Source organism: Tachypleus tridentatus, chromosome 10 (genome assembly GCF_004210375.1).
Source record: "Tachypleus tridentatus isolate NWPU-2018 chromosome 10, ASM421037v1, whole genome shotgun sequence".
Classification (NCBI taxonomy): Eukaryota; Metazoa; Arthropoda; class Merostomata; order Xiphosura; family Limulidae; genus Tachypleus; species Tachypleus tridentatus.
The window spans coordinates 7,492,947-7,514,505 of NC_134834.1; the positions used below are offsets into that span (position 1 = coordinate 7,492,947).

The 21,559-nt window shown below is 34.4% G+C and overlaps 2 protein-coding genes and 1 long non-coding RNA gene across 3 annotated transcripts in view; 2 read left to right on the forward strand and 1 right to left on the reverse strand.

Moving 5' to 3' along the window:
• LOC143228000 (frequenin-1-like) overlaps positions 1-5,320 on the forward strand; it is a 97,293-nt gene extending 91,973 nt beyond the window's left edge. Inside the window, exons 7-8 of the mRNA XM_076459350.1 lie at positions 3,301-3,378; positions 4,714-5,320. Coding sequence (XP_076315465.1) covers positions 3,301-3,378; positions 4,714-4,806 — 171 coding nt within the window. The 3' untranslated portion in view covers positions 4,807-5,320. The remainder of the gene's footprint in view (positions 1-3,300; positions 3,379-4,713) is intronic.
• Positions 5,321-14,699: 9,379 nt separating this feature from the next.
• Positions 14,700-21,559, forward strand: part of LOC143228704 (phosrestin-2-like) — a 29,703-nt gene continuing 22,843 nt past the window's right edge. The window contains exon 1 of the mRNA XM_076459984.1: positions 14,700-15,790. Coding sequence (XP_076316099.1) covers positions 15,780-15,790 — 11 coding nt within the window. The 5' untranslated portion in view covers positions 14,700-15,779. The remainder of the gene's footprint in view (positions 15,791-21,559) is intronic.
• LOC143228705 (uncharacterized) lies at positions 15,717-19,795 on the reverse strand. Its single transcript, XR_013015423.1, has 3 exons — positions 19,179-19,795; positions 18,170-18,245; positions 15,717-15,926 (listed from the first exon to the last, which is right to left on the reverse strand). It is a non-coding gene; the product is annotated as an uncharacterized LOC143228705 (long non-coding RNA).

Sequence of the window (21,559 nt, forward strand, 5' to 3'; positions counted from 1 at the left end):
TATCTTTCTCACTCAGAATAATCAGGTATTTAGATCATAAAAAATGTGAAGCGTGTTCAGATTGTGAATTTAGAGTTTCCCTTGAACTTAATAACTCTGGAGAACACAGGAATAAAAATGAAATAACGTCATCAGAACCAGCTAGAAATATTCTTGGAACAAGTCATACCCTAACCGTAGTAAGCAACTTGTGGTGGTTTGTAATGTGCAATAATCCACTAGCATGAAAGTAAGTCGTCAAAACTACAGAGGTATCTTACTGAATACAGATAAAACATACGTCTGGAGAAAATGGACAAAATCACGCCTTCCAGGTATCCTACTGAATACAGATAAAACATACGTCTGAAGAAAATGGACAAAATCACGCCTTCCAGGTATCCTACTGAATACAGATAAAACATACGTCTGGAGAAAATGGACAAAATCACGCCTTCCAGGTATCCTACTGAATACAGATAAAAACATACGTCTGGAGAAAATGGACAAAATCACGCCTTCCAGGTATCCTACTGAATACATAAAAAACATACGTCTGGAGAAAATGGACAAAGTCACGCTTTCCAAGCATCCTACTGAATACAGATAAAAACATACGTCTGGAGAAAATGGACAAAATCACGCTTTCCAGGTATCCTACTGAATACATAAAAAACATACGTCTGGAGAAAATGGACAAAGTCACGCTTTCCAAGCATCCTACTGAATATATATAAAAACATACGTCTGGAGAAAAGGGACAAAATCACGCCTTCCAGGTATCCTACTGAATACAGATAAAAACATACGTCTGGAGAAAATGGACAAAGTTACGCTTTCCAAGCATCCTACTGAATATATATAAAAGCATACGTCTGGAGAAAAGGGGTAAAATCACGCCTTCCAGGCATCCTACTGAATACAGATAAAACATACGTCTGCAGAAAATGGACAAAATCACGCCTTCCAGGTATCCTACTGAATACATAAAAAACATACGTCTGGAGAACAGGGACAAAATCACGTCTTCCAGGTATCCTACTGAATACATAAAAAACATACGTCTGGAACAAATGGACAAAATCACGCCTTCCAGGCATCCTACTGAATACAGATAAAACATACGTCTGGAGAAAATGGACAAAATCACGCCTTCCAGGAATCCTACTGAATACAGATAAAAGATACGTCTGGAGAAAATGGGCAAAATCACGCCTTCCAGGTATCCTACTGAATACAGATAAAACATACGTCTGGAGAAAATGGACAAAATCACGCCTTCCAGGAATCCTACTGAATACAGATAAAACATACGTCTGGAGAAAATGGGCAAAATCACGCTACATCTTTCTTCCATAATATATCCATTCAACCGTCACCTACCTCGAATAGCTGGACATTGAAACTGGTGTTTGTGTTATTCCACAGGAAAGCATATGCGATCGAACTGCTGACGTGGAATGTAAGGACGTGGTGAGGCTCCAAACTCGTTTCAATATAACTTGTACAACTTCTGTATACGAACACAGACGACTGAGGTATATTGAAGTTGTGACTCAAATACGCAATAACAGAATAAAGAATAGCCGATATGGTAGCCATTAACACAAGAAAATAGTTAGCTAATGTGTTAACAATTAACACAAGAGAATAGTTAGCTAATATGGTAACCATTAACACAAGAGAATAGTTAGTTTATATGCAAAAACGGCTCGTTTGGGTTGAGAAAATATTTTACATAGAAGAGCGAACAACCCAAACGAGCCGTTTTTGCATATAAATTTCTCAACAAGTGGGTTTCTCGACATCACTGAGAATAGTTAGTTGATATGGTAACCATTAACACAAGAGAATAGTTAGCTAATGTGTTAACTATTAATACAAGAGAATAGTTAGCTAATATGGTAACCATTAACACAAGGTAATAGCCAATACGGTAACCATTAACACAAGGTAATAGTTAGCTGATACGGTAACCATTAACACAAGGTAATAGTTAGCTAATATGGTAACCATTAACACAAGGTAATAGCTAATATGGTAACCGTTGACACAAGGTAATAGTTAGCTAATATGGTAACCATTAACACAAGGTAATAGTTAGCTGATACGGTAACCATTAACACAAGGTAATAGTTAGCTAATATGGTAACCATTAACACAAGGTAATAGTTAGCTAATACGGTAACCATTAACACAAGATAATAGTTAGCTGATACGGTAACCATTAACACAAGAGAATAGTTAGCTAATACGATAACCATTAACACAAGGTAATAGTTAGCTAATACGGTAACCATTAACTCAAGAAAATAGTTAGCTGATATGGTAGCCATTAACACAAGAGAATAGTTAGCTAATATGGTTACCATTAACACAAGGTAATAGTTAGCTACTATGGTAACCATTAACACAAGGTAATAGTTATCTGATACGGTAACCATTAACACAAGGTAATAGTTAGCTAATATGGTAACCATTAACACAAGAGAATAGTTAGCTGATACGGTAACCATTAACACAAGGTAATAGTTAGCTAATATGGTAACCATTAACACAAGAAAATAGTTAGCTGATATGGTAACCATTAACACAAGAGAATAGTTAGCTGATATGGTAACCATTAACACAAGAGAATAGTTAGCTAATGTGTTAACCATTAACACAAGAGAATAGTTAGCTAATATGGTAACCATTAATACAAGAGAATAATTAGCTAATATGGTAACCATTAACACATGATAATAGTTAGCAGATACCGTAACCATTAACACAAAATAATGGTAACATCAATAGTTGCAGGGCTAGTTATGTGGTAAATTGTCAGAATTATTAATGTGATTATGAAGTGTTAGATTTATTGTTTCTAGGGGTTAATGTGATTGTGAAGTGTTAGATTTATTGTTTCTAGGGGTTAATGTGATTGTGAAGTGTTAGATTTATTGTTTCTAGGGGTTAATGTGATTATGAAGTGTTAGGTTTATTGTTTCTAGGGGTTAATGTGATTATAAAGTGTTAGGTTTATTGTTTCTAGAGGTTAATGTGATTGTGAAGTGTTAGATTTATTGTTTCTAGGAGTTAATGTGATTATGAAGTGTTAGATTTATTGTTTCTAGGGGTTAATGTGATTCTGAAGTGTTAGGTTTATTGTTTCTAGGGGTTAATGTGATTATGAAATGTTAGGTTTATTGTTTCTAGGGGTTAATGTGATTGTGAAGTGTTAGATTTATTGTTTCTAGGGGTTAATGTGATTGTGAAGTGTTAGGTTTATTGTTTCTAGGGGTTAATGTGATTATGAAGTGTTAGGTTTATTGTTTCTAGGGGACCAAGGACAAAACAGAAGGAGAAAATGAAACCCCGAAAGAGAAAGTTGACAAGATTTTTGAACAATTGGATAAAGTAAGTACTGGAAACTATCGGTATTCAAACCATTTCATTTACAAGTGTTTTAATGGAGATCTGCGTCGATACATACGGTTAGTAAAAAAGATCCAGTTCTTCCAGGCTTCGTTGTAATTTATTAAACGTGCCAAGAGCGAAACGCAAAGTTCCTATTAGCAGTTACGAACTGCTGTCTGATTTTCATGCTGTATTAACTTATAGCAGGTTTATCTAACAACACATCATTTGAATTTCTGTCTCGAACCCCGTATGACCGGGTTGTTAGGACGCTCGACTCGTATTATGAGGGTTGCAGGTTCGAATTCCCGTCACATCAAACATGTTCGCACTTTCAGCCGTGGGGGCGTTATAATGTGATGGTCAATCCCATTATTCGTTGGTAAAATAGTCCAAAAATTGGCGGTTATCACTAGCTGCCTTCCCTCTTGTCTTACACTGCTAAATCATGGACGGCTAGCGCAGATAGTATTCGTGTAGCTTTGGGCGAAATTTAAAAAAGAAGCAGGCAAACAAACAAACTCTAGTTTGCCAGTTAAAAATTAAAGACGGGAAAGGACCCTTGTGTGGTCTTGTGCCAATGTTCGAGTCAAACAAACCTTCGTTTATCAAAGAAATAAGGCCCAAAGTAACAAAGTAAAGTGACACCAAATATTTACAATAGGACATTCAGCCAGATGTTGCTTGTTTGTTTGTTTTTACTTAAGCACAAAGCTACAAAAGAGACCATTTGTGCTTTACCCACCACTAGTATTAAAACCCAGTTTCTAGCAGCGTAAGTCCGCCAACAAACCGCTGTGCCACGGGGAAGTGGGGAATGCAATCCACTGAGCTTGGTCTCAAAAACTAGGGTTTGACAAAACCAGGAAGTGTGGTGTTTGTGGAAACATTCCAGTTGTTCCAAACAAGTATTAATTTCAACCAGTTGCCCCAATTCCTTCTTTATCTGGAGTATACACACAACATTCATAATAATTAACTCAAACGTTTTCTTTGTCCCCCCCCCCTCTTTCGGCCCCAACTTTTAGTGATATTTTGAACACATTGTGTGTAATATGAATTACTTCATCTCAGGGAAATGTTTAGTGAAATACCTGAAATCAATTTGAATTCTTTCCAGAATCTTGAAGGTAAATGTCCTTCGTGAGATATTCCAAAAATAAAATGACAACAAGAGTTGAAGAAATCCTAAACTAAAATACCGTTAGACAGAAAACACTCTTGAACATGCATGTTGCAACTGACTGATTGTTAATTTTAAAATTACCCGAATTTGTCTTTAAACACACGAACCATATAAGCTGGTGTGACCTTTTCACATTACGTTTCTTTCAGAACAATGACAACCAACTGTCTATTGAAGAGTTTAGGGAAGGATCAAAGAAAGACCCGAAAATTGTTCAAGCACTTTCACTTTACGCTCCGTAGCACCATCTATTAGAGCACCGAGTAAACTATTTATATAAATAAATCTTTATATGAAACACAAGTACTTCGCCTTCTCGTCCAAGTAACTGTTGTTATTATTCACACTTTGTCGCTCAGCTATTATTTTATATCGAATTAGATTATATTTTATCTTTAATTATTTATTATCCGCAACCTTTCATCTTAAACATTTTTTATCGTCTTAATTTAAATTTTGAATACCTACAATAATTCCTCTAACGACGCATTTCTTGTTATATTGAAATTCCACTTCCAGAGAGCAGTTTCTCTTAAATTTATTAAACAATTCTTTTTATGTATTCTGCCATTTCTAACTTAAAATTCTTTAAAATATAAAATAAAAGGCTCAAGTGTTAATTTATTGGTGGCATTTAAAACGCCACTTTAGGATTTCCACCATTTTGAATAGGATATACGTCAAGATTTCCCATCCCACTCTGAGTGACGTCATATTCCAAAATGTAAATCAAATACAGATTAATAAAGTTGTTACAAAAATAGTGTTCCGTACTCACAAATTATTATTTAAAATACACACACATATATATATGAAATGTTTTTAATGTTAATCGTCCAACAACTAGTAGAATTTAGGAAGTTCCCCTCAATGAAATATGGACGAAACATGCAAATTATCTCGACTATTTATTTAATTAATAAAGTCGACCAGCGAGAGAGGACGATAGAGTGCTTAGTTCTATTTTCGTACGGTTACAGACTTTTGGATAGGCCTAATTCTGTATTGGTCAGACATTTTGTTGTTCGTATTCAAACAAAGAATTGTTCACAATAGAATTTGACTGCTACAATTTTGTTCGATATATTAATAGCGCAAAAAATAAAATATTCACAGTTAAGGCCTAAAAAGTTTAAATAATCTCAAAGTTACCGGTAACATAGATCGTTGGAAAATTCTAAAATTTGACAAGAATGAACAGCTGTGGCTCAGAAAAACGAAAGTTATATTACTACAGTAAAAAACCAAAATAACTGTTTATTTTTATAAATTAAATTAAAACTTTCTTTTAAAGTAAAATACTTTTCTGTTTTATGTATGTTAAAAACAATTCGTAACACATTATTGTTGGCCCGGCATGGCCAAGGGTGTTAAGGCGTGCGACTCGTAATCTGAGGGTCGTGGGTTTGCATACCCGTCGCGCCAAACATGCTAGCCCTTTCAGCCGTGGGGGCGTTATAATGTGACTATTCGTTAGTTAAAGAGTAGCCCAAGAGTTGGCGGTGGGTGGTGATGACTAGCTGCCTTCCCTCTAGTCTTACACTACTAAATTAGTGACGGCTAGCGCAGATAGCCCTCGAGTAGCTTTGCGCGAAATTACAAAAACCAAACCGCATTATTGTTATGTAATGGTTGCTATAGCAACGACCTCAATTCATGCATGATTATTATATATGTAAAAACGGCTCGTTTGGGTTGAAAAAATATTTTACGTAGAGGAGCGAACAACGTTTCGACCTTTTTCGGTCATCAGATGTTCGCTCCTCTACGTAAAATATTTTCTCAACCCAAAACGAGCCGTTTTTATATATATATATTTCTCTACAAGTGGGTTTTCTCGACATAACTGATCATGCATGATTAATTTGTTTTTTTTTTGTAAATGAACAAATTGAATTCTGAAATAAATAACATCTGATCACCCGTTGTTTCAAAAGTCTCCCATTTTGTTACTCTATTTGTTATTTGTATAACAGAACGATCCGAGGTGTTGTTTTATTCATTGGAACCCCATAGCAGTAACCTGACCAGTATCAAATAGTGCTGCCATCTATAATTCAAAATCATTAGTTTAAACCCCGCTACTTCAGACAAAACAGTTGAGAGATATTACGCAGCAAGAAAAATAATTTATTGTATTTCAAAAGAAACGTGACGTAATCAGCTTAGAGCACAAATAGAAATAAAAATAAAACTTATTTTCTATTCTAGTGGACCGTGAAGATTTAAGACAAGTCGGAGAATATATTAATATACCATAAAACCCACACTACTTTAACGTTAAAAATAATAATTTAATATAGATAAGAGAATATAAATATTTACTCTAATCAAATTTAATGATTTACCTGTCACGTTTCTTTGCGAAACACTTTATTCTAATGACGGAGACGTCTTGTTAAGGAAAGGTTATAAAATATTAAAAATGGAAAGTTTTCAAATTTTGATTATGAAAAAGTTTGAATCTGGGAATGTATATTTAAACGTAAGTGGCTTCGTAATAGTTAAAATGATCCATATCACGTTTGACATTAATTATCAGAACATTTAGAGTACTTTTATTGATGAGTAATATATAGATCCTACTTGCTGAGTCCACAATGTGGAATTATTGAGCATACGGGGAGTCACCCTGTAAACTCCATCAGTCAAGATAAGGAACTGACTGTCACTTCTATAGCATACTTACAGTTTATAGGTAGAACTTGGTGATGTGGATCCGAATCACGTCCTCGTACGACGTAGAATTATTTCATAACTGGATCATCCATGACATTGTTCTGCTGTATTGTATAAAACTCTCTAGATAAATTTTTCTTAAACTAATCCTTTAGTCACGGTTTCCCTAAGAATTCTCACATCACTTATGATCATTCTGAAAGCTAAGTAATTGTTTTTGTTTTTCAAGCTCAAAGCTTACAAAGGTTTATCTGTGCTCTGTTCACTGCAAGGATGTGCCTCGGCATGGCCAGGTGGTTAAGGCGTTCGACTCGCAATCTGAGGGTCGTACGTTCGAATCCTCGTCACACCAAACATGCTCGCCCTTTCAGCTGTGAGGGTGTTATAATATGACGGTCAATCCCACTATTCGTTGATAAAAGAGTAGCCCAAGAGTTGGCGGTGGGTGGTGATGACTAGCTGCTTTCCCTCTAGTTTTAAACTGATGAATTAAGGACGGCTAGCGCAGGTAGCCCTCAAGTAGCTTTGGGCGGAATTTGAAAACAAACAAAGAAACATCACTGTAGGGAATCGAGCCCTAGATCTTACCGTAAACTTAAAACTGTCCCGTTGAAGTTGAAGAACAATTACTATCTTGGTTAATTCAACGTTTTATGTAAGCAAAGAAATATATAATTAGGTGAACACAGGTGTACAGTGGCATCTTGGTTCAAGATCTAGACCAGGAAACTGGTACACAGATGAAAAAGATAGAGGGAGAACTCGGTGAGTCAGAAAAAATATTTGACGAAATTAATCTCGTCGTGGAATGAATATTACCCAACTTCATTCATCTTCCATTGTTATCTAAATGCCTCACAACTGCATCATCATTGGTAGTTACAGAGCTGCTCAACAGCTGGCAGAAAAATCACTTAATGAATTCAACTGTGTGTTTGTAATGTCGCGCGAAGCTACACGAGAGCTAACTGCACTAGCCGTCCCTAATTTAGCAGTGTAAGACTAGAGGGAAGGCAGCTAGTCATCACCACCCACCGCCAACTCTTGTGCTACTTTTTTTCCCAACGAGTAGTGGAATTGAACGTCACATTACAACGCCCCCACGGCTGCAAGAGCAAGCCTGTTTGGTGTGACGGGGACTCGAGTCAAGTGCCTTAACCATCTGGCCATGCCGGGCCACAAATACAACCGAAACTCCTAAAATTATGACAGAGAAATCGATATAAACAAAGTTAGTCAAAAGAACTTTCAACAGGTTTGAAAACATAATAATTTTGATTTAAGCTGCTAAAGAATTCAGGTTTGAGTAAAGATTATCCGTACCATGTAAATATTTAATGTTCCATATCAGTTACGTGTAAAGTGGCCCTAATCATCTTATCATAAAATATCATTTATCAGTCAATCGTAATGTGTCGTTGTTCATTATAAACTACATCAAATTTCCACAAAATTCTACCAGAAAAATAAAAACAAATTTCCTATCTCAAGTGCCAATCAACACTTCAGTGGTAAGTTTGCAATTATACCACACTAAAGTTCAGGGCTCGATTCGAGAGATAGTGACAGCAAAGATAGCTTAACAGCAACAAATCTAAATCTTACCCCAAACGAATATTTCCAGAACTACTTATTTATGAAGTGTCTTTATTTGAAGCTAGACGTTAAACTTGTAAATTTATGTGTCAAATTAGAAACATTTTGTTAAACCATTTAAAAAATTGTTTTGTGACTTGAAATACCACTGAAAGTTCTATAATTACATACGACAGTTAAAGTATGTAAACAAAAGTTTCTTAAAATATCGATTTGAAAATCTCTAGAAATAAAACTTTTATTTCCAACACTCAGTCGAAAGAAAACAATTATACTTCTTACTTTTATATTTATACGAAAACAGATCGTATTTAGAAGATTAAGCCCTCCCTCATTGTCATCACTAGAACAAGAGAAGGTTTAATTTTTCGCTGTTTCGTGTATAGAAATATGGAATGCTGTTTAATTAACGCATCATTAATTTTAAACATTAGAACCAGATAAATAAATAAATACTTTTTATTTCTCTTTTTCAATGCTGGGTTTATAAAGGAATATATTAACATTTGGAAAATCAAATCTTACCTACGACATATCACTGTTTCGAACAGACTGGCTAGATGGACAATTTAAAATTAAGCTAACTTTAGTTCCCTCTTATCACATTGTAAAATAAGTAGTTAGAAATAACAATGACTCTTAGAAATGTTTTAATAATCTGTTTAATTAATTAGTCTTATGATGAAATAAGATGAAAATCCACGAAACTGTAGCTGTGTTAAGGTATCTTTAAAAGAATAATTCAGCGGGAAGTAACACCTTTCTATGTTTGTATTATAGTATTCGTTGTTGTGTAACACCATTCTGTGTTGTATAAGACCATTCTTTATCGTATAACACTATTTTGTGTTGAATAACACCCTATTGACAAATGCGAAGGCTGCTAATAACGTATTAAAATTAAGCTGCTGTTATCACAAAAAACGTAGTGCTTTATGGTGTTTTAACTTGTCAAATGTTTATTACAGAAAACTACACACGTATTTATAAATATGGCCGTGCATCGTTTCGACCTACAAGTTACACCATCGTCAGAAAAGATAAAATAACCATAATTTGAAACGTTAGAGAAATCGACATCAAAATCGTTATAATCACGTGAAGCGAGAACAACTATTAACTAACCGTATTGTTGTTTATTTACAGACAGTTTTATAATGACGAAGAGATAATATTTAAAATATTTACTGTTTTGTCTTAATGTTAACCTGTATAAACATTCTATTTATAAAGTCGTTTCTTATAAATCAATTTTTAGTATAAGTTACTTTAAAACAATTTAAGTGGACAGAAGGTCTCTGTTATACTTAAAAACAAAACGAATCAGTGAATACTTTGAATCATATTTCTTCGTTACCGTGGTTACTGTCTATAAATAGCCAACAACACAGTTGGTTAATTTCATTCACTGATTATAACAATATTTTAATCTAATTATTTTCTCTTGTCTGATGACGACAGAAATAGACAGGTCAAAACGTTGCACGGCCATCTTTATAGTTAGAAACCATGAAGTCCGACATGTTTTATTATTACAGTTTTTTTTTCTTACAAAAGTGTCGGAAAATGAATGGCCGATATATTGATTCGAAGATGAGGCCGAATTATGTTACCATCCCAACTTCTAGTTCGTTCACTTACAAAAATATAAATCATTAGCTGTTAAGCACGTGCACTCCTAATATATTTTGGCATAATCAAAATTTTCATTTATACCCGGATTATACCACAGTGAAAAAAATGTGATATGGGTTGCAATTCAGCTACATTCATTAGATATGTCTTTTCCTAGGCCTTTTTTTTGAGATTTTGTGGTGGAACAAAATTCAGATTTTTTCTTTAAATTAAAATTTCTTTTCACTTAAACTGTTTAATAATTAAAGCCGGAAGTAAAATTATTAACTTTTTAAAATCTTTTAAAGATGAAAACTGAATAATTGTTCATCCAAACTGCGTCACGAGAATTACTTATTTATTTTTTCAGTGTAATTGCAATGTTATTCAGTTCTCGAGAATCAACGAGAAATTTACTAAATTTTTACTGTAGGGTCGTGACGTTATAAAACTTTCTGCAGAACAACTGTCATCTAAATGTTACAAAAATTATTTTATCGCTCTCTAGTGGGCAAGGGTTCGAGGTACGTGTCAAGAGTGTCATTGTTGTTGCTGCAAAGACGAGAAATAAATATCTTGGTGGATTGAATTCACCGGAAGTAATTCCAAAGACTTCATTACGTTCCGGAAGTTCTTGGAAAGTGAATGTATGATCGACGACCAAAATAGCTCTCTCTTTCTCAGAAAAAATCATTTCTTTATCTGTTTTCACACCTTCTTTCTCTTGATAACCATATGATAGGCTTCATCTATCCATTCTATATAAGGCCAGCCATCACACTTTACACTTGGAATAAAAGGGCATGATACCTCACTCAAAACTCAGATACTAAACACAGAAACTATCACATGAGGATAAACCACAGTACAAGTCAGTTGTTAAACAAAGGAAATATCACATGAGGATAAACCACAGTACAAGTCAGTTGTTAAACAAAGGAAATATCACATGAGGATAAACCACAGTACAAGTCAGTTGTTAAACAAAGGAAACATCACATGAAGCTAAACCACAGTACAAGTCAGTTGTTAAACAAAGGAAATATCACATGAAGCTAAACCACAGTACAAGTCAGTTGTTAAACAAAGGAAATATCACATGAAGCTAAACCACAGTACAAGTCAGTTGTTAAACAAAGGAAATATCACATGAGGATAAACCACAGTACAAGTCAGTTGTTAAACAAAGGAAATATCACATGAATATAAACCACAGTACAAGTCAGTTGTTAAACAAAGGAAATATCACATGAATATAAACCACAGTACAAGTCAGTTGTTAAACAAAGGAAATATCACATGAGGATAAACCACAGTACAAGTCAGTTGTTAAACAAAGGAAATATCACATGAATATAAACCACAGTACAAGTCAGTTGTTAAACAAAGGAAATATCACATGAATATAAACCACAGTACAAGTCAGTTGTTAAACAAAGGAAATATCACATGAGGATAAACCACAGTACAAGTCAGTTGTTAAACAAAGGAAACATCACATGAAGCTAAACCACAGTACAAGTCAGTTGTTAAACAAAGGAAATATCACATGAAGCTAAACCACAGTACAAGTCAGTTGTTAAACAAAGGAAATATCACATGAAGCTAAACCACAGTACAAGTCAGTTGTTAAACAAAGGAAATATCACATGAGGATAAACCACAGTACAAGTCAGTTGTTAAACAAAGGAAATATCACATGAATATAAACCACAGTACAAGTCAGTTGTTAAACAAAGGAAATATCACATGAATATAAACCACAGTACAAGTCAGTTGTTAAACAAAGGAAATATCACATGAGGATAAACCACAGTACAAGTCAGTTGTTAAACAAAGGAAATATCACATGAATATAAACCACAGTACAAGTCAGTTGTTAAACAAAGGAAATATCACATGAATATAAACCACAGTACAAGTCAGTTGTTAAACAAAAGAAATATCACATGAGGATAAACCACAGTACAAGTCAGTTGTTAAACAAAGGAAATATCACGTGAGGATAAACCACAGTACAAGTCAGTTGTTAAACAAAGGAAATATCACATGAGGATAAACCACAGTACAAGTCAGTTGTTAAACAAAGGAAATATCACATGAAGCTAAACCACAGTACAAGTCAGTTGTTAAACAAAGGAAACACCACATGAAGCTAAACCACAGTACAAGTCAGTTGTTAAACAAAGGAAATATCACATGAGGATAAACCACAGTACAAGTCAGTTGTTAAGCAATAAATATCTGATGAACTAGAATATAAAACGTTATAGAAGTGTAATTCAACTCCCAAAACCAGAATACATAAGAAATTATGAAAATTACGAACTCTTTAAAAATATAAAATTACCAAAAAAGATAAGAATAAAATTTAAAATATAAAAAAGTAATTTTTACAAACATTCTATCGTTACAATAAAACTTAAATAAAGTAGTGGAAATTATTTAAATAATTATTGATAAATTATTTTGTTTGTGTGTATGTTTTTCTTCTAGTAAAACCACATCGGGCTATCTGCTGAGTCCAAATCATTTTGTTAGAACTTATGTACAAAAATGTTTTAAAGAAGTTTAGAAAGTTATGTAATTTTTAGATCGAATCGATTTTTGTCTGAACTTTCCAGTTTAGGTGTAGGTTTGTTTGACAGAAAGCACAAAGCTGCACAATGTGCTATCTGTGCTCTGCCTACCACGGTTATCGAACCCCTGTTTTTTGCGGGTTCAGTTTGCAGACATGCCGCTTGTGCCACTTGGGGTGAGGTTGGGAGGGTTAGGTAAAGGAACAGCATAAGTAGCGAAGATTCACTACATTGTATGATCGATGCTAACCCTAAAAACAATGTTTAATAGTGGTTGAAGTCAATGAATTACATGGGAAACAAATGCGTAACTTAATTCAACAATGAAACATTATAAATATTTAAAAGTATAGTTACTATTTCGTAAATAATTCTACACGTACTGTCCTCTAGTGGCTCAGAATTAAGTCAGTCAAATTATAATCCTAAAAATCGGAGTTCGATACCTGTGGAGAGTTTGTTTGTTTTTGTGAATTTCGCACAAAGCTACTCGAGGGCTATCTGTGCTAGCCGTCCTTAATTTAGTAGCGTAAGACTAGAGGAAAGGCAGCTAGTCATCACCACCCACCGCCCACTCTTGGGCTACTCTTTTACCAACGAATAGTGGGTACCTGTGGAGAGAGTAGAAGGGACAACACGTTGTGTCGCTTTATGCTGAGCAACAAAGAAACAAATAAAACTATATGTATATTTATAATATTATACATTCAATATTTATTTATATATTATTATATCTTTGGGGCTCTGGTTATTCCTTTGTTAATGTTCTGATTTTCTGAGCTAATAACCGGGATTTGAACCTGGCTACACAATAAAACATTTCCGTAACTTTAAACTGTATGCGTTATGAGGATAAAACAGACCTCCAACAGACGATGTTTATTGGTTGAAATATTAACTGTTCTAAAGGATGGTCAGAATTTCTGACTTCTTAAAGGTATTTGTGACACAATGCGAGTTGGTCCAGCATGGCCAGGTGATGAAGGCACTATATTCTTCACACCAAACATGCTCACCTTTTCAGCCGTGGGGGCGTTATAATGTAACTCTCAATCCTACTCTTCGTTGATAAAAGAGTACCAGTACCCTTAGAGTTGGCGGTGGGTGGTGATGACTAGCTGCCTTCTCTCTGGTCTTACACTGTTAAATTAGGGATGGTTAGCGCAGATAGCCCTCGTGTGGCTTTGCGTGAAATTCAAAACAAAACAATGTTAGTTATTTTATATTTTAATAACTTGTCTTGTCTCGAGGGTTGGACACGATGTATTAAAACAACGCCGAATTAACAAGCCATCAGATCACGTGAGAACACAGTTAACATACATATTGTCGTGATGGGACTGCATGTATAAGAACTACATTTTAACAGCGTTATACGGTCGTACGTATCGTGAGACCTTAACAACAGCAAGACCAGATGTGTCAACATGAATTGGATCGATTTGTGGAGGGGCGTATAACAGGTCTGTTTTTTAAGGTGTCCATACACTCAAATTACAAAGACGGATTTATTTCGATAATTCAGAATTTCCAAAACGACGATGCCCCTTGTACTTAATAGTATCCACAAACAGAGGAATGTAGTCTCCTTTGGTGCACAACCCTTACTCCCACAAAGAGTCGAACAATAAATTTCACCATCTCCTCGATTTGTGGAAAGTAAAATAAATCTTAGTTTAACAAATGAGAATCCAGGAACATAAAAACGTGTGTTCAAAATATGCATTATAATTAAACATGATCTCTGTCTGGAAAGAAGGCAAAACAAGAAATGGGTTTACCAATATAAGGCTTACAGTAATATCTCTAATTCAACCGTCTCCCATCGCAACTATCTGATCTGGAGAACGAAATAAATATTTGTGTTACTCCGTGAAAATACATGCCAGTCAAGTCGCTAGATGCAGCACCAACGTATTTATCCGGGATCGTATTGTTGAAGTGTGAGCCGGGAAGCTGTCGTTATCGCACACTAAATTGATTATGGAAAGCATGCAGGCATGAGTGGTGTGCCTTATGCATGACGATCCTACCAGGAAGCATTTTGTAATAGAATCTACGCTAAGAGACTATTATCAAGACACACAATCGTAAAATAGAGCATGACCAGACGCGTCGACATAGACCCTAACAACAGCAAGACCAGATGTGTCAACATGAATTTTAACAACAGCAAGACCAGACGTGTCCACATGGACCTTAGTAACGTGGTGATATAACATACATAACGCACTTAGGTATAATATATAATCTTTGTATATGGATAACTAAAAAGTGAATGTGGTAAGACTTTATTAAGATATTGATGTTAGGTATCTTTAATTTTAAACACAAATTCCAAAAGCCGACAATAAACGACAAAACCGTTCAGTGAACACTGTCCAAAGAAACATATGATGGAAGAAACTTACCTTGTTCTGAAACGTGATGAAACATATTAGACGTAAGGAATTTTATTCTATTTTTACTTTGACAGTTAGATAGATCTCTAAGACACTTAACGTGAACAGCATGTCTGATAAGAAGACAATATTTTGTGATAAAAAGCTCAGATGGCTACTCTGGTCACACACACACACGCATGTTCCAGCGCATCTGTATTAGTTACTCCAAGAGAAACATCAGTCAGGTGACGGTTTTGTCAACGAGCAGACCTGTCGTTGCACACTTCTCATGTAGCCACAACTGCAGGTGTTCCATAGAACGTCATACCCGTCACGTCGGACCAGATCATCAGGTGTGTCGTCATGACGTTACGGTGAGTTGAGGTTTTTAAATGGTGCCAGTTTGTGTAATAAGTAATTATGGTTTTTAAAAGGTTTTAGACAATCGTATAATCTTTAAACACGACAAGGGACGAATGAGTTGCTTTCTATCTGATTCTTTTCTCTGGACTATGAAACAAGAAAACAGTCAAGGAAACTGAAACAAATCCTATATATAAACCCGTGTAAACTTTACTTTGAAACGCAAGGTTAAACGTTACACTAATAATCTATTGTATCTAATGGTTCATAAATTTAAGGTTTAAGTCCTATTACAAGACTTAAGTCAAGAACGCAAACCGTATTCAAGTTTCTATCATATCAGTGGAATATATAGTCGAAAGACTGCCTTGTGTTTAGTGTATTAATAGAGTCCTAACTAACAGTATCACACTATACTACTGTAAGCTAATTTACCTCATAATAGAAAATATTTGTTTGTTTGTTGTGGAATTTCGCACAAAGCTACTCGAGGGCTACCCTAATTTAGTAGTGTAAGACTAGAGGGAAAGCAGCTAGTCATCACCACCCACCGCCAACTCTTGGGCTACTCTTTTACCAACGAATAGTGGGATTGACCGTCACATTATAACGCCCCGACGGCTGGGAGGGCGAGCATGTTTGGCGCGACTCGGGCGCGAACCCGCGACCCTCAGATTACGAAGCGCACGCCTTAACGCGCTAGGCCATGCCAGGCCCTAATAGAAAATAACAGTACCATAGTATACCACTGTATACTGAACTATTAGTAATTTTCAAAGATGATTATACCATTATTGATTTATTTGCTATATTTTTAACAATAATTAATTCCAATCATAACTATTCACTTATTCCAGTATCAAGTTTTTATCCTAACAACTCTATTATACAACGACCAGCATCGCCAGGTGGTTAAGGCGCTAGGCTCCTAATCCGAGGGTCACGGATTTGAATCCTCGTCACACAAACATGCTCGCCCTTTCAGCCGTGGGGATGTTATAATCTGACGGTCAATCCCACTATTCGTTGGTAAAAGTATAGCCCAAGAGTTTGGAGTGAGTAGTGATGATTAGCTGCATGTCCCTCTAGTCTTAAACTGCTAAATTAGAGACGGCTAGCGCAGATAGCCCTTGTAGCGTTTGAGCGAAATTCAAAACAAACCAATCTACTATATAAAGAGAGTATTTTCAACAATAATTTTTCCTCTAATAAAGTCGTCAATTATTCTGGATAATAATAATTTATATTATTTATTCAACTAATATTTAACAACAACTATTTATTTCTTTAATTTAATAGTTAATTATTTGAAGAATGACTTATAGTTTTATATGTCACTTTTCACGATGACCGTTCTTTCAAAATCAAAAACTAACAACATTATGTAATTAATTATTCAGATTTCTTGTTCGTTTTTAACAGAAACCAAATAAAACGAAAGAATGAATTAAAATGTCTTGAGAGAAAAATAACATGTCGTTTCGATGTGTTATTTCATTCTCATCATATTTAATTTATAGATAAAAACATGTTTGATTCCACTTGAGGTCGTCAGTTGACGAGACATCCGGGGTATTTTGTGGCATGAATATGGCGTAGGTGAATATTTAGATTGGTTATAAATTGCGATAATATTAAAATATGCATCACTCTACTCAGTAAAGGGTCTCTTTACAAATGTAAAACTAATCTTATTCTAAGACGAAGGATTTCCGATTACATACGACAATTGTCATGTTAATTCTGGGTATAATCAATACAGTTCGTATTCGGATGGAACTAAAGCGTCATATACCTGGAACGTTTGGCAGTGAATATATTATAGTTAGTTTTAATATTGAATTGTAACTATCTTCATTAAGTATATAATAAAATTAATTTCACCTTTCTTCTATTCACAGAGTGGCAACTTCTTGTTCTAGTATTTATGTATGTAAGTGTGATAAATTTGCATAGTTAAAGAAGGTAGTATTAGAATATATTAGTTCGCTAGGCCTACTCATTTAGGCATGATGCTACTGTTGTCGGAGTATACAAAGTTCGCCAAGCTTGGAAATGTAAAGGTAAAATGTGTTCAAATATCTGAGTGATACAGGTTTTCGACTCGTAAATCAGCAGAGACCAGAAAAAAATGCTTTACTTCGGTAATACATTCCACTGACATTCAGCGAGTTCTGATCTTAAAAAGCCATTAAAAGTTTAAATTTCAATGCCGTCACAGATTTCCACTTTCACAAAAATAAAACTGATAAGTAAAAATAAAAAGTAAATACCACGACCTACACAAAGAATGCCATTAATGAAGAGGTGATATATGAAAGACTCCAAAAATTAGATATTTGCAAACTTAAAAAAAAGTTCCAGGAAAATTTGTCGAACGAGGTACTTACTATAAAATTGACGTCAGATACCTAGCTGTGTGATCTGGAATAGGCTTTGCAAACCCGTCTATTGTAGTCACTTGTTCTGAAGGAATAAAAACAAATTTCTGACGAGATTACGGAACTACTTTCCAAAGTAGGAAAAAATGTTCAAAGTGAGGTTGTTGTTAAGTCATATATTCACACTTATGATCAAGTAAGGTAAATCTATATTCACACTTATGATCAAGTAAAGTAAGTCTATATTCACACTGATGTTCAAAGTGAGGTTGTTGTTAAGTCCTATATTCACACTTATGTTAAAAATGAGGTTGTTGTTAAGTCCTATATTCACACTTATGATCAAGTAAGGTAAGTCTATATTCACACTAATGTTCAAAGTGAGGTTGTTGTTAAGTCCTATATTCACACTTATGATCAAGTAAGGTAAGTCTATATTCACACTAATGTTCAAAGTGAGGTTGTTGTTAAGTCCTATATTCACACTTATGTTCAAAGTGAGGTTGTTGTTAAGTCCTATATTCACACTTATGTTAAAAATGAGGTTGTTGTTAAGTCCTATATTCACACTTATGATCAAGTAAGGTAAGTCTATATTCACACTAATGTTCAAAGTGAGGTTGTTGTTAAGTCCTATATTCACACTTATGTTCAAAGTGAGGTTGTTGTTAAGTCCTATATTCACACTTATGATCAAGTAAGGTAAGTCTATATTCACACTAATGTTCAAAGTGAGGTTGTTGTTAAGTCCTATATTCACACTTATGATCAAGTAAAGTAAGTCTATATTCACACTAATGTTCAAAGTGAGGTTGTTGTTAAGTCCTATATTCACACTTATAATCAAGTGAGGTCATTAGAAAGTTTTATATTCAACGTCATCTGTCTCATAAGGAACACATTTTGATATATTAAAATCGCTTTTGTAGAATTGCGGTTTTCTACTTCCATCACTTCTGTTATTAATTATACCCTCTACCTAGTCTTGTATACAGCCCATACTAAAATATAGACTCACCACACTTTTTACTTTTTGCATGGAGTATTCTTTGATTTCCACTCGCTTGTCTGATGGTATATAAGTCCCAGGAGCCATGACTTAAATCATACTGTTATTACAGGGCATAATATGATTGACCATAGTTTTATGGACTTTGTAGTGATGTGGCATTTCTTAATTGATTGAATCATAACCAATCAGGTTTCAGGTAGTAGCACCAGTGTACTCTGGAGCAGTTCATTTGTACACCAATAAGGAGTGGTATTCTCTTAGTAGTCGTTTGTTTCAATATCGTCCAGTGCCTTTAAGTGTTTAGCAGAGTGAAATAAGTTAAGACTGTGCTGAGTACAGTACAGTCAGTTAGACCTAACAATATGTTACAGTAGTGCTGAATACAGTACAGTCAGTTAGGCCTAACAATATGTTATAGTAGTGCTGAGTACAGTACAGTCAGTTAGGCCTAACAATATGCTACAGTAGTGCTGAGTACAGTACAGTCAATTAGGCCTAACAATATGTTACAGTAGTGCTGAGTACAGTACAGTACAATATTAAGCCTAACAACATGTTACATTGCTAAGCTTACGTAAGAAGCTTTAGGTATTAATTTAACTATAAAGTGTTTATTATGCTAATTTATTCGACGCAAGTTAATTGACTAACATAAGGTCAAAGTTCAATTACTATTTCTTCACTTGTTTGTCTGCCCTGTACACTGAACTGAATATATTTTATTATGTTTTCGGTTCTTCTGAGATTTCTGTAAAGCTGAATGGAAAACCACGTGACCATATTATTAAAATAGGAGGAGGCTACAAATTCCAGCTAATTTGGATAGCTAAGCCTATTTCATTTTTTCATAGCTATTGGTTACATTCCAAGAACAACACAACAAAGATTTTCGGATCTCTCCACGTGAAGGACCGACGTCAAAGATTATTAAGGTGATAGTATATACGTGTAGAGAAGCGATGCTGACGTTGATATATATAACTGATGACGTCATTTAGTGAATAATATACGTTCTATACAAACATAGGCCTCAAGTTTATCGCCACCAGATCAACCATATATCTTCCTTTTTGTAAACAGCTACCACATTTTCTTACATCAGTGGTCCTTTCTTGGGCAGTGTTTTGTAGTTTCATTGTTTTATCTTAATGTTGCTTTCATATCTTCCTAGTCATTGATTCGTTACTCGTCCCACGTAAATGAATGATAAAACAAGACAAGAGGTGATCATAGGAATAACTTATTATACGTTTCAGAATTCCGTCGTTAATGAACTAGAGGTACAACACAAACTAACAATATTTGTAATTACAACAGAAATATATACACAAGAAGTAAACATTTTTAAAAATACAACTATAAGACGAGAAAACGCTGAAATGAAATAGTTAAGTTAAAAAAATAGGCTTACCTCCCGTGAAAAAACGCTGTGTGCTATTTATTTAGAGGAAGAATTAACGTGTTATAATATATGTAATAAGTTCTGTATCATGATTGGTTGTTGAGAGAACTTCGAAGTTGGACAACTGCCAAAACACAAATTACTGATGGTGGAATTTATAATAAATATTTTCATATTATGATATTCGCGTTTTGTGTTATAATCCTAGTTTTATAACACATTGTCTCCTACATCGTCCTAGTTTTATAACACATTATCTTCTATATCTTCATAGTTTTATAGCTATCTTCTACATCATCCTAGTTTTATAACACATTGTCTCTTACATTATCCTAGTTTTATAACACATTGTTTTCTACATCATCCTAGTTTTATAACACATTATCTTCTATATCTTCATAGTTTTATAGCTATCTCCTACATCGTCCTAGTTTTATAACACTATCTCTTACATTATCCTAGTTTTATAACACATTGTCTCCTACATCGTCCTAGTCTTGTAACACATTATTTTCTACATCATCATAGTTTTATAACACTATCTCTTACATTATTTTAGTCTTATAACACATTATCTTCTATATCTTCATAGTTTTATAACACATTGTCTTTTACCTCGTCCTAGTTTTATAACACATTGTTTTCTACATCGTCCTAGTTTTATAACACATTGTCTCTTACATCGTCCTAGTTTTATAACACATTGTCTCCTACATCGTCCTAGTCTTATAACACATTATCTTCTATATCTTCATAGTTTTATAGCTATCTCCTACATCATCCTAGTTTTATAACACTATCTCCTACATCATCCTAGTTTTATAACACTATCTCTTACATTATCCTAGTTTTATAACACATTGTCTCCTACATCGTCCTAGTTTTATAACACATTATCTTCTATATCTTCATAGTTTTATAGCTATCTCCTACATCATCCTAGTTTTATAAAACTATCTCTTACATTATCCTAGTTTTATAACAC